Genomic DNA, 17,765 nt, shown 5'->3' on the forward strand with positions numbered 1-17,765 from the left:
TTGAGCCCACATGCAATTACGATGTCTTCTTTGATATATGTGATGCTGATTATGCTGTGAAATTAACCTAATATGCATTCATTGCATGTGCTGTCTTTAAACATGTACATTTGCTTTTCTTCAGCTGTATTAAGTCATGCTGAAGGTGTGGTACAGTAATGCCATTTTTAATGTTTCCCAGGTAGGTAAAATTGATTCATCACTCCAGGTTTCATTTCTGTGGGCTGACAGTAGGGCCATGGTTCTTACTGTAGAGATGGGGCTGATTATATAATCGGGTTTGTATGATAACTGTCCAGGGAGACTTTAAACATCTGAAAATTTTATTAGAAAATTTATATCAGAAAGAAAACAGGTCATTTATTTGTAAAAGGGTACAAATTGCAAATATTTGGTCATGTGCAGTGAGCAATCTAGCCTCATAATTATATGTTTGCAGGTTTGAATCCAAGGGGTAGCTGTTGTAAAACTGTGTGAGGTAGTTCAATTCAATTCAATTTGTTTTGTATAGTGCTTTTCACAGAAAATTGTCATAAAGACACTACAGAGAGCAAAAAGGAAATTGGAGAGAAATATTAATTTATTTAAAAGTTAACAAATTGCTTCAGTAAAAGTAATATAATAAACATAAGCTATTGGGTGAGTCTGCGAAAACAAAAAAACAAAAAAAAAACATAATAGCAGGATAATAACAGTTGCCTGGTATAACTTTTATATGGATACATTTACCTGTTTCTGAGAAACTGTTCTGCTGAATTCAGTGACCTTAGATATGTACAGCTTCGTGCAATATTAATTTGAAATGCTTTCAATACAAGATCTGCAACTATTTTTTATCTTTAAAAAAACCAAAAAACATAAAAATGATGTAAAAAACAAAACAAAACATTACAGCTTAATTTGAGATTCCCTGGATGTCTACTGTATGTGGTGCTACAAGGCACAATCCTGACTGCATACCTAACAGGGGTTGAAAAATATTTGTATTAGTGGCCATTTTTTTCTAAAGACCATTACACCCATTTTTAGGTTACTTCCATTCACACAAGCGGAGGTAATCCAATCCCCTCTTTTGTTCCAATTGTCTGATGAAACATCTGTTCAGTGTCAGGGATTATTTAAAATGAACAGGGTTGTATGCAAGTGTCTACGTGCAGAACACCGATCTTTGGATATAGCAATAGTTATTTCTCCTTTGCCATAGGGAACCAAATACATTTTTGTTCCGATTATAAAGTAAAAAAAAAACAAACAAAAAAAACACACAATGTCCATACAAATGCTTAAAAGTAATGAAAGTAATTCTTGAACGGCGTACACATATGATGGGTGGCAGTTAGTATTAAGAAAAATAAAATGAAGACTGAAGACTAAAATAAACGATCACATGGTTTTCACTCACATTTCGAGACATTACAAAACGTACGTGCTTCGGATGACAGTAGGCTAGATATTTATGAAAACAGTGCAAGTTAGGGATTGCTTGACGTTGGCTATTTTTACGTACATCCGCTGCTGATGGTGGCAGTAGCGAGTCGCCTAGCGGTAGGTTCGCATAAAGCATTTGCCTGAGCGATTCAGCGTTATTGGCGCCATCAGCCCAGTGGCGCCAGCGTTGCTGAGAGAGGAAGACGGAGGAGAAGCGGCGGGGTGAAAAGCTTAAGGAAGTCGAAGCGAAAAAATACAGTATTCGTCGATAAACGTACACAAACCGAAACAATTAAAGGCTATACGGGAAGGTAAATATACAGGTAGTGTATATAAATCGCCCCTCTGTTTATTACCGGTTTTGTGTGGTGGTTTAGCGAGCTAACATGGCTGGAAGATAGCCGTAGCCAGCCAGCTAGTATGGCTGTGTTTTAGTTCCCTCCCTCGCAGCACCCCTTGCATGAAGGTTTTTTTTGCGCTTGTGTAAAATCGTCGTTCGTTCGCATTGAATAACGAATAGGATCATGCCGAAGCGAGTATTTTTTTTGCAATGGAATACTTTGAAATCGTATTTTATAGAATCTTAACCCAGATCCGTACTGGGTTTTGTCAAAATGGCAGCTGGCTCGCTAACTAGCAGGTAGCGGGCTAGGTAGCTGCTAACTAGCTCGCTATTAGCTGGCTAGCGAATACTGGGCCCTGACGCCAGTATGGATAGAAATAAATTCCGCCGCAGTATAGCTAAATTCGATTCGGTAATTCGTGTTTAGGCCGCGTGGTAGCACCCAGCACCAATTTTAATAGCATTATAATTGCATAATGTTAAAACTAGTAATGGATCGGTTGCGTTTTACCCGCAGAAGTGTAGCATGGCGGCGGTGCAGGGAGGCGCATTGTTGCTGGTTATATAAGATGGTGCCGCCTTTCCCGGGCGTTTTATCGCCCTCCAAAGCTAAAGCTAAGCCCTAATCCCCGAGGCCGCCTCCACACATTGTGGACCAAACATCTGCTTAGTTGATCACGTAAAACATTTTCGTTGCCGTATTTCGAATATTACCGTGAACATTTAGTCTGTTTCTGAGCGGTACTTTTGTAGCTAAAATGCGCTTTGAAGGGCGGAAGTCTGCGGCGGCCATCTTAGGGTTGCTGCGAACCGCAGTGGCATAGCTAAGATGCCTGCTCCCTGAGGCCTGTAAATCCTGCTGTAAATCCCATGTCTCTAAGCCCCTGCTTTAGCAGCTCTTCATTCAAGCGCACTAGGTAACCGAGTTTCTTCCATGTAAAGCAGCTTTATACCGGTGTTCAGTAACTGAATGTGCAGCCTGTAAGATACTAGCTGCTAGTTAGCTGGCTAATCGCTAGCTAACTGGCTAATGGTAGCGACGTGTCGTTGTTCGTCACAAATGAAATTGTGTTTGTGGAAAAATGCATTTTTCATTAAAATTAAAACTATGTGTTTCACATCATCCAAATCACACAGTTCGACTTAGTTGGTGATTTAATGTTACATGTCAGGGTGGCTGTTTTAATTAGACAGCATTACCAGCCAAAAGCCCGCTTCTCGGTTGGCTAGAAACCTTATAATAGCTTGATGCGGTAGCCAGCTATCTGCTAGTTAGCGAGCTAGTTAGCGAGCTAATGTTGGCTTGGTTTAGCCAGCTTGCTTGACTGGCTAGCTACCGGTTTGGCGCCTGGACGAACCTGATACATGAAGAGAATTGCAGAAGTGATTCGTTGAATTTTGTTGCTTAACGAAATTAATTTAAGATGACTAAACGAAGTTGTTTATTTAAACATGGAAAATGCGAATATTTCAAACGGGCAACAGACGTAGCAAAGTTTCTTCAGCATCACTAATTTAAAAATAGCGGCACTTGTAACGTGTGCTGATGGTTGCACCCATACATGCCCATTATCAGAACCATATTCCACTGAGGGCGAGTTTATCTCTTTTACCGGTAGGTTAACTCAGTGTGTTTTAAATTGACATTGCTCAAACTTTTTGATTTATCAGCCCCCCTTTAAAGTCGCCTGTGTTCCTTTAGCAGACCGGCTATGCAGTGGTCCGGCATGCGTGTAATGTACATTGTTGTAGCTAATTTAACGCAAGTGTACCATAACACCAGACTTGGGTCATGCTGGGCCTGACATAGTTCCTTACTCAAAATATCCAAGATTACTTTTTGATGCTCTCCTTCGTTTCTTCGCAAATCTATTTGAAGGGTGCTCCATGCCGATGTTCAGTGAAGGATGTTGGGTATTCGGGGGGGCGGCAAAATGTGTGCACGAAGCTATTGTTGCATTAGTTAATCGTGAATGCAGAAAGGTAGCAATTTGTCATCAAGGGTTATCGGAATTGAAGTGCACCAGGGATTTTGCTGTTGGTACTTCATATGGCTGTAAATTTCTAATCAGACAAAATTATACTTGTGTTGCATGTTCTAATACCCAACTGTGCTCCGAGTCATTAGATCCATGTTCTTAGCTGTATATGATATTCTTTTAAACTGGAAATGAGCATTAGTTACTTTTAATAATGACTGTCAAAGTTAGAATTAAAACTTGTGTAATTTACTAAAAACGTTCAACCATTCTTAAAATGAGGAGTATCATTTACTATCAAGTATCAAGTACCAGAACTGTAACAGGGTTATTTGTTCCTGAGTTAAGGTAAGTCAGGTAAAAGCAGAAATGTGACTCGTCCAGTCTGATGAGCATCATTAGTGCAACAATCTCTAAATCTGGTTTTTGTCCTGAAAGTTAGGGTATTTTTGATTACACGCTGTGCAGAAGTTACATTTGAAAATGGGGACATAAGTTCCATTTTGATTGTGCCTGAACATGCTCATTGGAGGGTCTGTCCATTCTGTATGGACATTTGTATGAAGTTCAGTTTTGATTGGCAGTCCGCTTAACGGTCACACCATTGGTTACAATTTTAGCACCATGTTATTATGAACATGGTCTCCGGGTAACCGGTGGGGTGTTTGTCATGTTCCCCTTATTTGGAAGGTGGGGCTGCTAGTTCTTGTCTGAGTTGGAGGTGATTGTTGTTTCCGTAGGAGCCCAGGTGTCGCGGTCCCTGTAGCGAGAGAGAACTACCCAGGTGTGGAGCGGCAGGACAGCGTTGCAGAGGTGGAGGCACAACAGGAAACCCAGCTGGTCCCTTCCGGGGACCCCCCAGCTCGTGCACTGGAGTTCGTACTAATGGCCGAGTCAGAGACTGAGTGCGACACGTCCGGGCTGGACACGCTGGGCTCGGAGTGCGTGATCCCGCACAGCCAGGTCAGTGACGTGCACTACCCGCCCGGGTCCGACATCATGGCGCTGGACGAGAAGAGGGAGGGCGAGCTGGTCATCCACGGCGCAGACCTCAGCAAGGTGCAGGGGCTGGGGCCGTCCGAGCTGGGCTCCGTCACCTGCGTGGAGACCGACCAGATAATCACAGAGACTGATCACGACTACACCAAGGCCGAGCATCAGACAGACCTGCAGTGCTTCGGTGGCGCAGACATGGCCAATCAGATTAAGGGCGAGTCCCATGAGAGTTTGTTGGGTGATCTTATGAAGAATGACAAAGGTGATCTGCAGCACTGTGCAGGCGAGCTGACGGTGGAGTCTGAGAATGGGGTTGTCATTCATGAGGGCCTGCAATGCAATGAATGCGGGGATCTGTTTTCCAGTGCGTCCGACCTGCACCAACACTATGAGGTTCACAAGGCGACTAACCCCTACAGCTGCATCCAGTGTGGGGAGAGTTTTGCTGTTGAAGCCAGCCTGAAAGAGCACCAGAAAATTCACTTAAAGGGGGTAGACGTGGTGGGGAAGGGTTGTATCGATCCGTTTAACTTAAAGCCGTACCAGATGATGCATTCGAGCGATAAACCGCATAGGTGTTCGGAGTGCGGGAAAAGCTTCGCGGCGGCCATTACTCTGAGGGAACACATGAAAATGCATGCAGACGACAAGCCATACAAATGCACGCAGTGCAGAAAGAGCTTTATCCGGCGGCGTCACCTTAAAAAGCATCAGGAAATGCATGCGCGCGAAAAGCCGTATAGCTGCGCTCAGTGCGGGAAGGGCTTCGCCACCGCGTCCAGCCTGAAGCGGCACCAGCGGGTCCACGCTGGCGATAGCAAGCCCCACCGCTGCGGGCAGTGCGGCAAGAGTTTCGCGGCGGCCTCCACCTTAAAGGAGCACCTGCGAATTCACTCGGGCGAGAAACCGTACAAGTGCAACCAGTGCAGGAAGAGCTTCGTTAGGCGGCGCCACCTTAAAAAGCACCAGCAGCTGCACTCGGGCGGGAAGCCGTACAGCTGCTCCCACTGCGAGAAGAGTTTCAACCACTCCTCCTCCCTCTCTAGACATAACCGAACCCACTCGGAGGAGAAGATGTACGGGGTAGCCCAGTCTGGGAAGGGCTTCCCCTACGGGGCCCCAATTAAGCACCAGAGGGCGCACGTGAGCGAGTACGGGGCCCCTATTAAGCACCAGAGGGTTCACACAGGCCAGAAGACCTACAGCTGTAATCATTGTGAGAAGAGTTTCAATCATTCGTCCTCTTTGTCGCGGCACCAAAGAGCTCACTCAGACGGCAAAACATACAATTGTAACCACTGCGGAAAGCAGTTCATCCACTCTTCCTCTATGTACAGACATCAGCGAACTCACTCGCTGGATGAGAAATCGTTCACCCCTGCTCCGTCAGGTAAAGGTTTCCCCCACACCGCCATTTTGACACACCAGCAGCTGCTCGAAAACGAGAAACCGTACAGGTGCTCCCAATGCGGACAGGGTTTTAACCATTCGTCCTCCCTGGCCAGACACCATAGAATACGTCACAAAGATGTATAGCTCCGCCCCGTGATCAACCCTTTTTACTTGTGGCCCCGCTATTTGGTTTAGACAAACATAATCGCTGAGCATGGGATGATGACTTCCTTCTATAAGTGATGAAAAAAGAAAACCGTAAAATTTGTACAAAGCGTGAGTCGGTAGCCAGTGTCAGAACTGTAACCCTTTGCTAACAGCTAGCGTTGATTGATGAGCCTTGTCCGTTTAAAAAGAAAAAAAAAACAAAAAGAAAAAACGGTCAATATGAATTTGAACAAATCATGTTTTTGGGAATGGAGTCTAAAATTTGGCCCGTGTCCTTGCTGACCATGGTGCTGAAATGATAAATTTGCTTCAGAGCCCCTGAACCGTGTTTAGTGGCAGTTAAATCTGGATACTTGAGGTATACAAATGCTAAGGAAAACATCCTCTGTAAATATTTTATATCCATTCTTGTGGCGGGTCGGTTCTTTTAGTACTGGTTAGTATACCTTGCTGCAATGTTGTTTTGAGCTCTGAAGACTCAGGTGGTGTTGAGCAGTAGATAAATGTAAATAAGCAGTGGTTTTTCATAGGTGGATAGTGTGTTTTTGAGTTACAAACGTGTAGCTTTATTCTGGACCAAGGCCCGGCAAGTCTCTTCCTGGTTAAATGGGATGTTTTTTGTTTTGTTTAGTTTTTTTTTTGTTGTTTGTTTGTTTTTAGTTTTTCCCCCCAGCGCATGCATACAACTGAGGTACCACTGGCGATATTTGGAAATGTCAGCAAAGGGTTATGGTTCCATCAAGTGAAAACAATGCCACTGTTTATATTTTGGGGGGGCCTAATTAAAATTGAGTAGTGTGGGAAGAGGTTTGACAAACAGCTGACTGGGGGGGGGGCGGAAATCAGATTCTTCCATTCATCTCTAGAGTAATACAGCTGTGCTCAAAATGAGTGTCTGAGCAACCGCTTGTACAGGAAGCGGGCAATGATCTGCATTTGACAGTCCAGTGATCTTGTGCTTGTGGACTCTCCTCTTCCACCGGCTGTGAGCTGTGCCTCTAGGGGGCGCTCGGCGTGATGTCAGTTGGTGCCACGCCCACGCAGCCCAGCGGGGAAAGGGCTGAAATAAAAGCCTGTTTCCCCATTTGTTCGATCGCAGGTTACCACCGTGTCCTCCTCCACTAGGTCTAAACGGCTCACGTGCACGACCAAAATGCATTTGGTTAAAAAAAAGAATCAAGCGCTAGAAGAAATATCAACTGTTTTTGGTCTCACAAGATTTGAAGTTGACTTGCGTCCAGAATATTCCTTCTACAGACTAGTTCTAGCCAGTGGTTTGGTACAATACCAAATGTATGTTACCAATAAGTGATTGTGCATATTTACAAATGTTCAAAATATTCCTTGCTATTGCTTTGGAAACTAATTGAATTAGCAATGTATAGCATATAGTTAACTTATATTCTGACTGCATTACATTCTACAAGCTATCCAATTTGACATAGTAATAGATTGTAGAGTATACTTACCAACACGTACAGAGTATATAATAGCTTGCTTTTACTGAAGAACCTTAATTTGAATTCTTTCAAATTTTCAAGATTCCATTGGTTTGCGCTTTCTACTTAACTGTTCTGTGTATGAAAAAAACAAAAAAAAACAACTATTCTCTTTTACAAACTGATGTATTTTTTAAAATATGGTTTGGATTATTTGAAAGGGAAACGAACGGAATATTGTTTTTATGGGAGTGAACGTTATTGATCCTGGTTTCTTTCGTTGAGAAAATGTTTTTGGATAAAAATTGTGCTTCACTTATAGTAGCATAGGCTTATTCATTGTGTTAGATATAGGTGCCTTATTGCATGCTGTGTGTAGAAATGTATGCCGAGCTGTCAATGAAAATATTTGTAAGGTTTTGCAATCGCTCCTTTTGTTCCTCTTCATACTAACCCTTGTTTTGATTTGACTTCATTCGATACTTATTTCCTTTTCGCTTCTCTGTATATGGATATATGTTTACAATACGTTACTATCGTCTTTTTAATTTCCCTGTCTGTTGATTGGCCTCAGTGTAGATAGTTTGAGGTTCAGAAGTTCCACCATTAATCCATATTTTTGATTGGCGCCTCTCTGTCGAGGCTGTTCCACCCGTCTCCCAATCTTTGTTGAGTGGCACATTTATGGATAAATAAAGGTTGACTGTCCAATTCTGCATCCTTGGTTTTTTCTTTTTCTTGCTACGAGTGTGCATTCTTTGAAATGGTCCACAATACTACAAGTGCTATATGGCAGCAACATGAGTGGGTAAATTTTTCAAAAGGACATGCAACTTTGAGTTAGAAAAATATGCATGTGCAAATCTGCAGTCCTCACCATAGAGCACTTTTTCAAAATTAAGCTGCTTCCACAGTCAGTAGGGCATTGCAAGGGGCACTTGGCATCTGATGATTAAAAACATTTCTTGGAAGGCCTTATTAGTGGTCCGAAAGTGATGTTTTCCCTTATAAATCTGAAGGAAAGTAGCCCGTGATTAAAAATAAATGTACATATTAAGTTAATCCATGCCCCTTCATCCAGAGTATCATTTTGTGCAAAATGTGATTTATCTAGCCTAATATTTCCTTGTGATCATTGTCATATAGATTATACTCAACTATAGCATTTTAGTATTTGAGATGTTTGTGAATATTTATGCAAGATTCCTCAATTGATTAAAATGTGTTTAGTGATGGTTCCATCCTTGTGCCTGCATTGTACTGGTATCAACATGTAATTAATGAAACCGACAGCATTTTCGCCCGAGTTTCATTCACGGTAAGCAGCCTACATTCTAGTCAAATGTATGCATGGCATATGTAAAACAAGGCAGCAATTGTATTTACACAGTGGGTTTGTCAGTTTTTCCTGCTCAAATAGGGCTTAGATGGTTTCCATTCATTCCATTGTAAAGAGAGAAAGCCTATTTGCATAAACTAAGCACACATTTTGGACGTTCTCATGGAATTATATCCAATTGCATCAAATGATGTATAAATAGGGGAGAGGTGCTATAAATGTAACAATTTTTTTAGTTTTTTGCTCATATACTCATAAAATATTTAGCTTGGCACTATGAAATTTTACTTCAAACTGCATTCACATGCAAGTTGTCATCAGCCATTTCACTTACATTCATAACTTAATCGAGTTGCATGCAATTGAAGCCAAAGTACATGCCGTCCGAATTTGCATCCATACCACCTAGTTGATGGTAGAGGTGCAGAATAATTATAACGGCGCTTATTCTAAGCGTATTAATGTTAATCAAGGAAACTCATTTCCAGTGGTAACGTGATACCAGCCACATCCTCAGATTATGAAGCATGGGGCTTCATTAAAAAACAGACTGCATAAAAATTGATGCACAAACAACTTTGCCCCTCAGGTGATAATGTCCTGTTTCAGCGTGCAGGTGAGTCTGACCCGGCCCCACAGGTGACAATGGCCTGTTTTCAGTGTGCAGGTGTCTTCCGTTCCTCCTTGGAGTTGCTCTGAGGGACTTCCTGACTCTTTGATTGATTACATGATTCGGTGATTCTCCTCTGCTTCTCCCAATCCCCTCCTGTGCTCCCCTGAGCAGGATGAGCACGATGTGTGGGGAACACTACCAGTCCATTGCACTTCACTGTGAGCCTTTTGCACAGCGGCAGCCAAATGATTTCCCTCACTGGCTCATCTGGGCTTTGTTCTCTGCCTGCTCTCTTCCTGCTCACTTCCTGTTCTCTGCCTCATTTCCTGTTCTCTGCCTGCTCACTTCCTGCTCTCTGCCTGCTCACTTCCTGTTCTCTTCCTGCTCTCTGCCTGCTCACTTCCTGTTCTCTGCCTCCTCACTTCCTGTTCTCTGCCTGCTCACTTCCTGTTCTCTTCCTGCTCTCTACCTCCTCACTTCCTGTTCTCTGCCTGCTCACTTCCTGTGCTGTGCCTGCTCTCTTCCTGTTTTCTTCCTGCTCTCTACCTCCTCATTTCCTGTTCTCTGCCTGCTCACTTCCTGTTCTCTTCCTGCTCTCTACCTCCTCACTTCATGTTCTCTGCCTCCTCACGTCCTGTTCTCTGCCTGCTCACTTCCTGTTCTCTTTGTTTTTTTTCTCTTCATCCTCAGGCTTTTAGCATCATTCGTTTTCAGAGGTTCCTGTGTGATATTTAGGCTTATGCCTGTGATTAATAACGAAGTACAATGCAAGGCTGCAGGTGACAGTAAAGCGTGTTCTTACTGCCCATCGCATGGAGATCCATCATCCAGCAGTAGGTCAGCACAGCATAACGCAAGTCCCCCTGGGGGACACCGGTCTGCACATGCTCAGTGCGCTACACGCACAACCCCTTTTATCGTACAAGTCTGGTTAGGCCTGATATCCTGATTTTAGCTTTGATGATAATCTGTCCACTCAATTTATATCCACCCTTTATCTACGTAGCTTTGAAGGCCTAATCTTTCACACAAACATCATTCTTTTTATACATAAAGCCATTTTGGGTAAAGTCCCCTCATATCTGTACAGCTTCCTCCCCTCCACCTGCACTTATCAGTCTTGCTCCACCTGATGGCTGCTCTACCAGGTACCCAGGGTCTGCTCGGAGACCGGTAAAACAGCCCTCTCTTATTTTGCGCCTTGGTCATGGAATAATCTTCAAAATACTCCCCATTTTAATAATCTTGTCCTCTAGGGGAGTTCAGAGCCATGATCAATGACTGTGTAATTGAAGTGCACATGCTTTTCCTCAGCTGAATCTACTATTGTATGTCTACTCTGTATATGCCCTATTGCTTTTAGTTTTTTTTTCATACAGGTCTTGGCCAGATCTCTCTTGAAAAATAATTTATTAATCTCAAGGGACTTTCCTGGTTAAATAAGGGTAAACTAAATAGATTTTAAAAATATATGATAAACATAAAATGGTACATAATGATTTTCAAGGAATGCAGAAAAGTAAAGGATAAAACGGGAATAAAAGAATGTTGAACAGCAGCTCGGCACACGCCTTTTCGCTGTGGTCTTTAACCGGGCATTCCGGTTCAGCCTGAAGTTTAGTCATAGCGTGCATTCTTCCCCGCCTCCTTTTGCTCGAGAGGTTTCACTGAAACTGGCTCCGCAGTCACTCCTCTGCTTTCTGAGCTTCAGCACGCGTCGAAATGTCACGATCCAGCATCGCGGGCGGCCAAGGCCGAGACCGGGAACGGGAACGGGACCGGGACCGCCGTGGCACTCTGGGTAAAACAGGGAAGTCGGCTACTTTGAACGGTGGCGGTGGTGGCGGTGGCGCTCGAGCCCCTCCGCCGCCGCCGCCGCCGCCGCTCCCACACCCGGAACCGTGCTGTGCGATATCTGCACGGGGACCAAGCGGCGGGCCACCAAGTCCTGCCTGGCCTGCCTGGCCTCGTACTGCGAGGGGCACCTGCAGCCGCACTACGAGTACCCGGCCCTGATGAAGCACAAGCTGGTGGGCCCTGCCGGGCAGATCCAGGAGAAGATCTGCTCCAACCACGACAAGCTGCTGGAGGTGTACTGCCGCACGGACCAGCAGTGCGTCTGCGTGCTCTGCATGATGGAGGAGCACAAGAACCACGAGATCGTCTCTGCCGCCACGGAAAGGACCGAGAGACAGGTACCGGACCCGCCGTGGCCTGGCAGGAACCCACTCTCACCCACACTGAAATCTGAGTCACAGTTTGTGAGTCGTCGGTCGACGATGTGTTCTGTCTTTAAAAGTCAGTGGCTCTTTCTCCTTCTGTAGGGATGGGCATTTTGTTTGTTTAGTTTTGTTTGTTTGGTTTTGTTTGCCTAAAGAAAAACTGATGACGTATCTTTAAAGATTACGTTCCGAAAACTGTACTGAATAATATAATAGGGGCCTGTTGTCTCTTCTAATCATACAGCAGACTTAACAGTACAGAACTAAAAATAATTCCAGCTATTGGATAGTCAGATTGTCCCAGCAATAGGAGTAGCAGTCGCTGACTAGTGCTCATTGCTTAAGCCATCTGAAAAAATCAAAAGCATTTTTATGCCAAGTGGCGCAATAGCATTTCACAATAATCATATTGCTAGTGAAGACTCAACTGCCATTCAGGAATCTGAACATTAAACTCAACCCCAAAACTGCTTTCACCCTGAGACCGAGCTGACCGATATCTAAAGTGGATGAGCTGAAATTGATGTTTATAGTTGCTACGGTTCTACACTCTACACTTAGACCTGCCACAATGGGCTGGATGCCAGAATAGCAAGGGGTAACAAACATGTCAGTGTCGCGTAGTATGTGTATGTATATGAGTGTGCGTGCATGTGTACACGTAAGAGTGAGTGAGATTGCACGCGTGTAAGTGAGAGAAGTGTTAGATCCTAACCCATCATAATGAACTATCCATATACTGTTTAGATCAGAGAATCTGGACAACTGTCCCTGTGAGGTTCCCTTTAAGGCAGTGAAATGTAACGGCTGAACTACTGATGTGCAGAAGCAGCTTGGGGCCACATTACTGAAGTCACAGCAGAGAATCCAGGGGAGGGTGAAGAAGTGGCAGGATCTGAAGCAAGCAGTGGCAGCCGTCAAGGTGAGTAATACTGGGATGACCCGCCCACTCAAACGAGGGCCCAATCGGGGCTCAGAGATGGGCCAATCAGTTCTCAGGCCCGGACCAGTCGGGGCCCAGAAACGGGCCAATCGGGGCTCAGAGCTGGACCAAGTAGCCGTTAAAAGTGAAATGTGCATCTCCTGACAGAACTCTGCGCAGACGGCCATCGAGGAGAACGAGCGGATTTTCACAGAGCTGGTGCGGTCCGTCCAGCGGTGGCACGCGGAGGTGAAGCAGCAGGTCCTGGCCCAGGAGCGGGCGGTGGTGACCCGGGCCACGGCGCTCCTGCACCAGCTGGAGCAGGAGGTGTCCGAGCTGAGGAGGAGGCACGTGGAGCTGGAGCAGCTCTCGCACTCCGACGACCACATCCACTTCCTGCAGGTAACGCCCTCTCTGACCACCGGCTCCCAACACATCTCCCTTACTATGGCCATTATAGGGAAATCTGACCATTGAAATCATTTTTGGCTTAAGTTGCATTTTGTGATGTTACAAATGTCACTATATGCAACAGAGGTATAAGTCCCTTTGGATTCTCACAGTTGAGATAAGTTCAAGGCACAGATAGATATAAGCTGACAGTAGAGGTATAAGCTGACAGTAGAGTTATAAGCTGACAGTAGAGATACATGCTCACAGTAGAGTTATAAGCTCACAGTAGAGTTGTAAGCTCATAGTAGAGATACAAGCTCACAGTAGAGTTATAAGCTCACAGTAGAGATACAAGCTCACAGTAGAGTTATAAGCTCACAGTAGAGTTGTTAGCTCACAGTAGAGATACAAGCTCACAGTAGAGTTATAAGCTCACAGTAGAGATACAAGCTCACAGTAGAGTTATAAGCTCACAGTAGAGTTGTAAGCTCACAGTAGAGATACAAGCTCACAGTAGAGTTATAAGCTCACAATAGAGTTGTTAGCTCACAGTAGAGATACAAGCTCACAGTAGAGTTATAAGCTCACAGTAGAGCTGTAAGCTCACAGTAGAGATACAAGCTCACAGTAGAGTTGTAAGCTCACAGTAGAGTTATAAGCTCACAGTAGAGAGGTACAGGTCTGGCACACACAAGGCTAATTCTCTCTTTACTTTGGCGCAGAGCTGGCAGATGCTCTCCTCCCCCTCTGGGTACGAGGACATCTCCAGCATCAATGTGGACCCACACTCGTCCTTCGGTCCGACGAAGAAAGCCATCTCTGAACTGAAAGAACGGCTGGAGGAGACATGCAAAGGAGAGCTGGCCAATATCTCAGCCACAGGTGGGTGGGGCTAGGGCAGCCAGGCTTCTGATGGGAGCCTCTTCTGAATCGAGCAAAAGACCTAAGGATAAACAGCATAAACATAGCATAGCATAAACACTAAGGTCCCCAGATTGGACGCATTCATTCATTCATATGAGTTTGGAAATGGGTCTGAAAGTGATGAGAAGGAGAGCCGTGCCTGGAGGTGAGAGAGAGGCTTTCCCATCCTCTTTACACGCTGCGCTGGGATTGGATGAGCAGCCTCCCGTCCCTGACAAGCCAAATTCTGCAAGAGCTGTCTGCTGAAGTGACGGAACGTTCATTTGACGAAAGCTAGTTCAGAGGTGTCTGTGGAGTTGTCTAGAGGGGTGCATAGAGGTGTCTAAAGACGCCTTGCATCTATATCTGATTGGAACTTCAGATAAGGGAAGTGTTAAGAGCCAGACAGGTGTGCCTTAAACCAGTAAATGTGTTAATTGTATCACTTGGGGTGTGAATCCCTCATCAAGTGCACAAAGTGCTGTCCTCCATAAATAAGAGCCCATTTCAGCTGTATTACAGTGTATTGGTTTTCTTTGCCTCAGTGGTTAAATGAAATGAACGGACCGCTTCAAATATGTACCTTTTCAGATAATATTCTCACTCTTTGTACACCTAGTGCTCCTGATGTTCTATAAGAGAGATGTAAATTAAGAAGGCACAATTCCTCTCTATTCAGTATGATGTCTGGCACACAGCCAAATAAGGTCTTTTGAGAGGGGCTGCTGAATTTCACAGAGCAAGCGAAGTTTCAAATGCACAAATGGGCCTCTTTTCTGTTCCGTATCTCTCCACAGTGAAAGAGGTCAATGTGTTGCAGGCTGACGAGCCCCGGACCAGAGAGGACTTCTTACAGCGTGAGTGCTCATGGAGACGCGCTTTAAGGGGTGGGGGTGGGGGTGGGGGTGGGGGGGGGTGGATGGTGATGGGTCGGGGCGCCCTATGAACATTTCAAGAGCTAATAATTCTCAATAGTTGTATGCAAAGGACAAACAAAACCAAATATGACATAAACCAATTTTACAGTGATTATTTTACACCCTACAGGACACAAACACTACTACTGGAGAGGCAGAGACTATTTTACACCCTACGGGACACACACAGTACTACAGGACAGCCAGTGACTATTTTACACTCTACAGGCCACACAGTACTACAGGAGACCCAGTGACTATTTTATAGCCTATAGGTGACAAACAGTACTACAGGAGGTCCAGCTTACACACTTCTGCAATAGTTGTAGGGCGTAATATTGTGGTTCTGCCATGGAGCTTCTTGTATGTGGCAGTGAAGAACAGAAACATTTAATATCAAGAAACAAAATGGGAAATTCAAAAGTGTCTATACAGTTTCACAGATAAGGTGCGTGGTGCAGAGACACATAGAGGTGGGTTATATGACTCATTCCCCCATCTGAGGAAGGAACAGTAATCAAAATGTTATCACATACCTTTTAATGTTCAAAAAAAAACTCCAGCCTGAAAGACTTTGACATTTTCAGAATTTGCTTTGTGATGTTATATTTTCCTATTTTTTTGGAGTTTTTCACAGTTGAACTTAAGTTTTGTTGATGATGTGGCATCATACCGTGATATTACCACAGCCAGCACAATGGAGAAAGTGTCTTCAGCTCACTATAGCACCAACTATAAGTATTCAGACATTCATTTCAGGTCATTAGGGACAACAAGTCAGGGGTTTCGCCTTGAATCCCTGCTAATTAACTTTCTGCCACACTCCTAGCAGCCTCAGTAGTCCAGAATGCGACACTGTGGCTTTGAGGGGTTTGAGGGTGTGGCCACAATCTCAGACAGCTTTTAGCTCACATTCTCACAAAGGGGGGGAGGTGAAAGTAGTTCTTGGGGAAGTAGGAAAATAACACACTGGAGCTGATCTAGAAGAAGCCTGACAGGATAGCAACTGAAAAATCTGAAATAGTGATGAAGTAAAATGTATTACAAATATCAGATAATAAACCGTGCAATGAATTTCACGTTGCCGCTACACTTTTACTAACAATGCTAGTGTTTTAACGAGGAGTTTTTTCCTTTAACAATTAACACGTGAAACGAGGCCTTTCTCTGTCCAAAACCTGCCGGGGGAAAGCAGAGTCTCATTCTGCAGCTGTTTATTTCCTGTGTCTCAGATTCCTGCGAGCTGAGACTGGACCCCAACACGGTGCATCGCAGCTTGCGGCTGCTGGAGGGCAACACGGCGCTGGAGATGGTGAGCGAGCCGCTGCCGTACCCGGACCACCCGGGCCGCTTCGCCAACTGGCAGCAGGCGCTGTGCCGGGAGGGGCTGTCGGGCCGGCGCTGGTACTGGGAGGTGGACTGGAAGGGCACCGAGGTCGACATCGCCGTGTCCTACAAGGGGATCAGCCGGAAGTCCAGCGGCAACGAGTGCAACTTCGGCTGGAACGACAAGTCGTGGAGCCTCTACTGCTCCGAGGCCAAGTGCGCCTTCGTGCACAACAACGCCAGCACCACCGTGCCCTTCCCCGGCTCCTCGCGCATCGGCGTCTTCCTGGACTTCCGGGCCGGAAACCTGGCCTTCTACAGCGTGACCGACACCATGACCCTGATCCACAAGGTCCAGACCACGTTCACGGAGGCCCTCTACCCGGGATTCGGGGTGTGGGGTTTCGGGTCCACCGTAAAAATATTTTAGCCGCGGGGAAACGAAAAGGCAAAACGGGGGGTATTCCAGTACAGGTGGGGCCCTTAAAAAGGTAGTGTGGTAGAGGGGCAGTAGTGTGGTAGTGGATAGTGGGGCAGTAGTGTGGGAGGGGAGGGGGTCTGTTGTGTGGTAGTGGGTAGTGGGGCAGTAGTGTGGTAGTGGCTAGTGGGGCAGTAGTGTGGTAGTGGATAGTGGGGCAGTAGTGTGGGCGGGGAGGGGGGAATTGCCCTGACTTAGGAAAATTAGATTCGTTTTCATTTAACCTAACAGGCTACCAGAGAGATTTGTTAGTTTTTGCTGGGGAATAAATTAATATAATTAGCTCATAAATGCAATTTGTTGTTTGAATCATGTGCAGCTGTTACTGTAACACGCTCCTCAGTATCAAGTTTAACGTCTATCACTCTTTTATCATAACTAAATTAAGCTTAGTTTGAGAATTGGCCAATCTACTGACTGTGTCACTGTTTGATGAAGCTTTGTTTTGCTTTTGCTATAAATGACTTTTTATACTATTATAAAATTACAAAACAAAAATGACAAAATAACAAAAGTACAAAAAAAAAGTTCTGTAAGCAGTTTTGGATAAGAGCGTCTGCTAAATGTCTGTAATTACAACACTTACTATTTACACTGAATTAGCTGGATTGTTCTTGATCAAATATGTGTACATAAAAGGATATGTGATCATTTTAAAATCCCAGTGTGCCTTTTTCTGAACACACAGCTCAAGCTCTCGCTAAAACCTCCCCCCTTCCTCGGAGGCCTTTTGCTTTGAAAGCATTTGTGAATGAGATATGAGCAATGAAATTGACTTCAGCAGATGGCAGTACTGAGCTGGCTTTCAGCCTGACAAACAACACACAAAGGAGATGAGGTGGAGGTCTCGCTGGCTTCCCCTACGGGCTCAAAGCCTGAAGAACAGCTAAACCGCAAAACTGTGTAA

General features: G+C 44.9%; 2 protein-coding genes across 3 annotated transcripts; both read left to right on the forward strand.

The window, feature by feature from the left end:
* The first annotated feature begins 1,578 nt into the window (after positions 1-1,578).
* On the forward strand, positions 1,579-8,461 carry si:ch211-198a12.6 (uncharacterized protein LOC563253 homolog). Of its 2 annotated transcripts, none has more exons than XM_064318426.1 (2): positions 1,579-1,751; positions 4,491-8,461. In XM_064318426.1, exon 2 carries the CDS (start codon positions 4,636-4,638, stop codon positions 6,280-6,282), a length of 1,647 nt encoding a protein of 548 aa, XP_064174496.1. In that variant the 5' UTR covers positions 1,579-1,751; positions 4,491-4,635; the 3' UTR covers positions 6,283-8,461. The 2 variants fall into 2 exon arrangements, with proteins under 2 accessions (XP_064174496.1, XP_064174497.1); XM_064318427.1 differs by having other exon boundaries at positions 1,579-1,739.
* Positions 8,462-11,121: 2,660 nt separating this feature from the next.
* Positions 11,122-17,517, forward strand: LOC135245364 (tripartite motif-containing protein 16-like). Its single transcript, XM_064318428.1, has 6 exons — positions 11,122-11,892; positions 12,746-12,841; positions 13,010-13,243; positions 13,957-14,116; positions 14,935-14,994; positions 16,287-17,517. The coding sequence occupies exons 1-6, from the start codon at positions 11,713-11,715 to the stop codon at positions 16,808-16,810; spliced, it is 1,254 nt and encodes a 417-aa protein (XP_064174498.1). The 5' UTR covers positions 11,122-11,712; the 3' UTR covers positions 16,811-17,517.
* Positions 17,518-17,765: the final 248 nt, after the last annotated feature.

The sequence above is a fragment of the Anguilla rostrata genome, chromosome 18, assembly GCF_018555375.3.
Source record: "Anguilla rostrata isolate EN2019 chromosome 18, ASM1855537v3, whole genome shotgun sequence".
Taxonomy (NCBI): domain Eukaryota; kingdom Metazoa; phylum Chordata; class Actinopteri; order Anguilliformes; family Anguillidae; genus Anguilla; species Anguilla rostrata.

What these genes read in the sequence shown, in the direction of transcription:
- si:ch211-198a12.6 (XM_064318426.1), top strand. Translation starts at nt 4,636, where the DNA reads ATGGCCGAGTCAGAGACTGAGTGCGACACGTCCGGGCTGGACACGCTG.
- LOC135245364 (XM_064318428.1), top strand. Translation starts at nt 11,713, where the DNA reads ATGAAGCACAAGCTGGTGGGCCCTGCCGGGCAGATCCAGGAGAAGATC. An exon ending in AAGCAGTGGCAGCCGTCAAG is followed by an intron (nt 12,842 to 13,009) that starts GTGAGTAATACT and finishes ATCTCCTGACAG; the next exon opens with AACTCTGCGCAGACGGCCAT. An exon ending in GGCCAATATCTCAGCCACAG is followed by an intron (nt 14,117 to 14,934) that starts GTGGGTGGGGCT and finishes ATCTCTCCACAG; the next exon opens with TGAAAGAGGTCAATGTGTTG.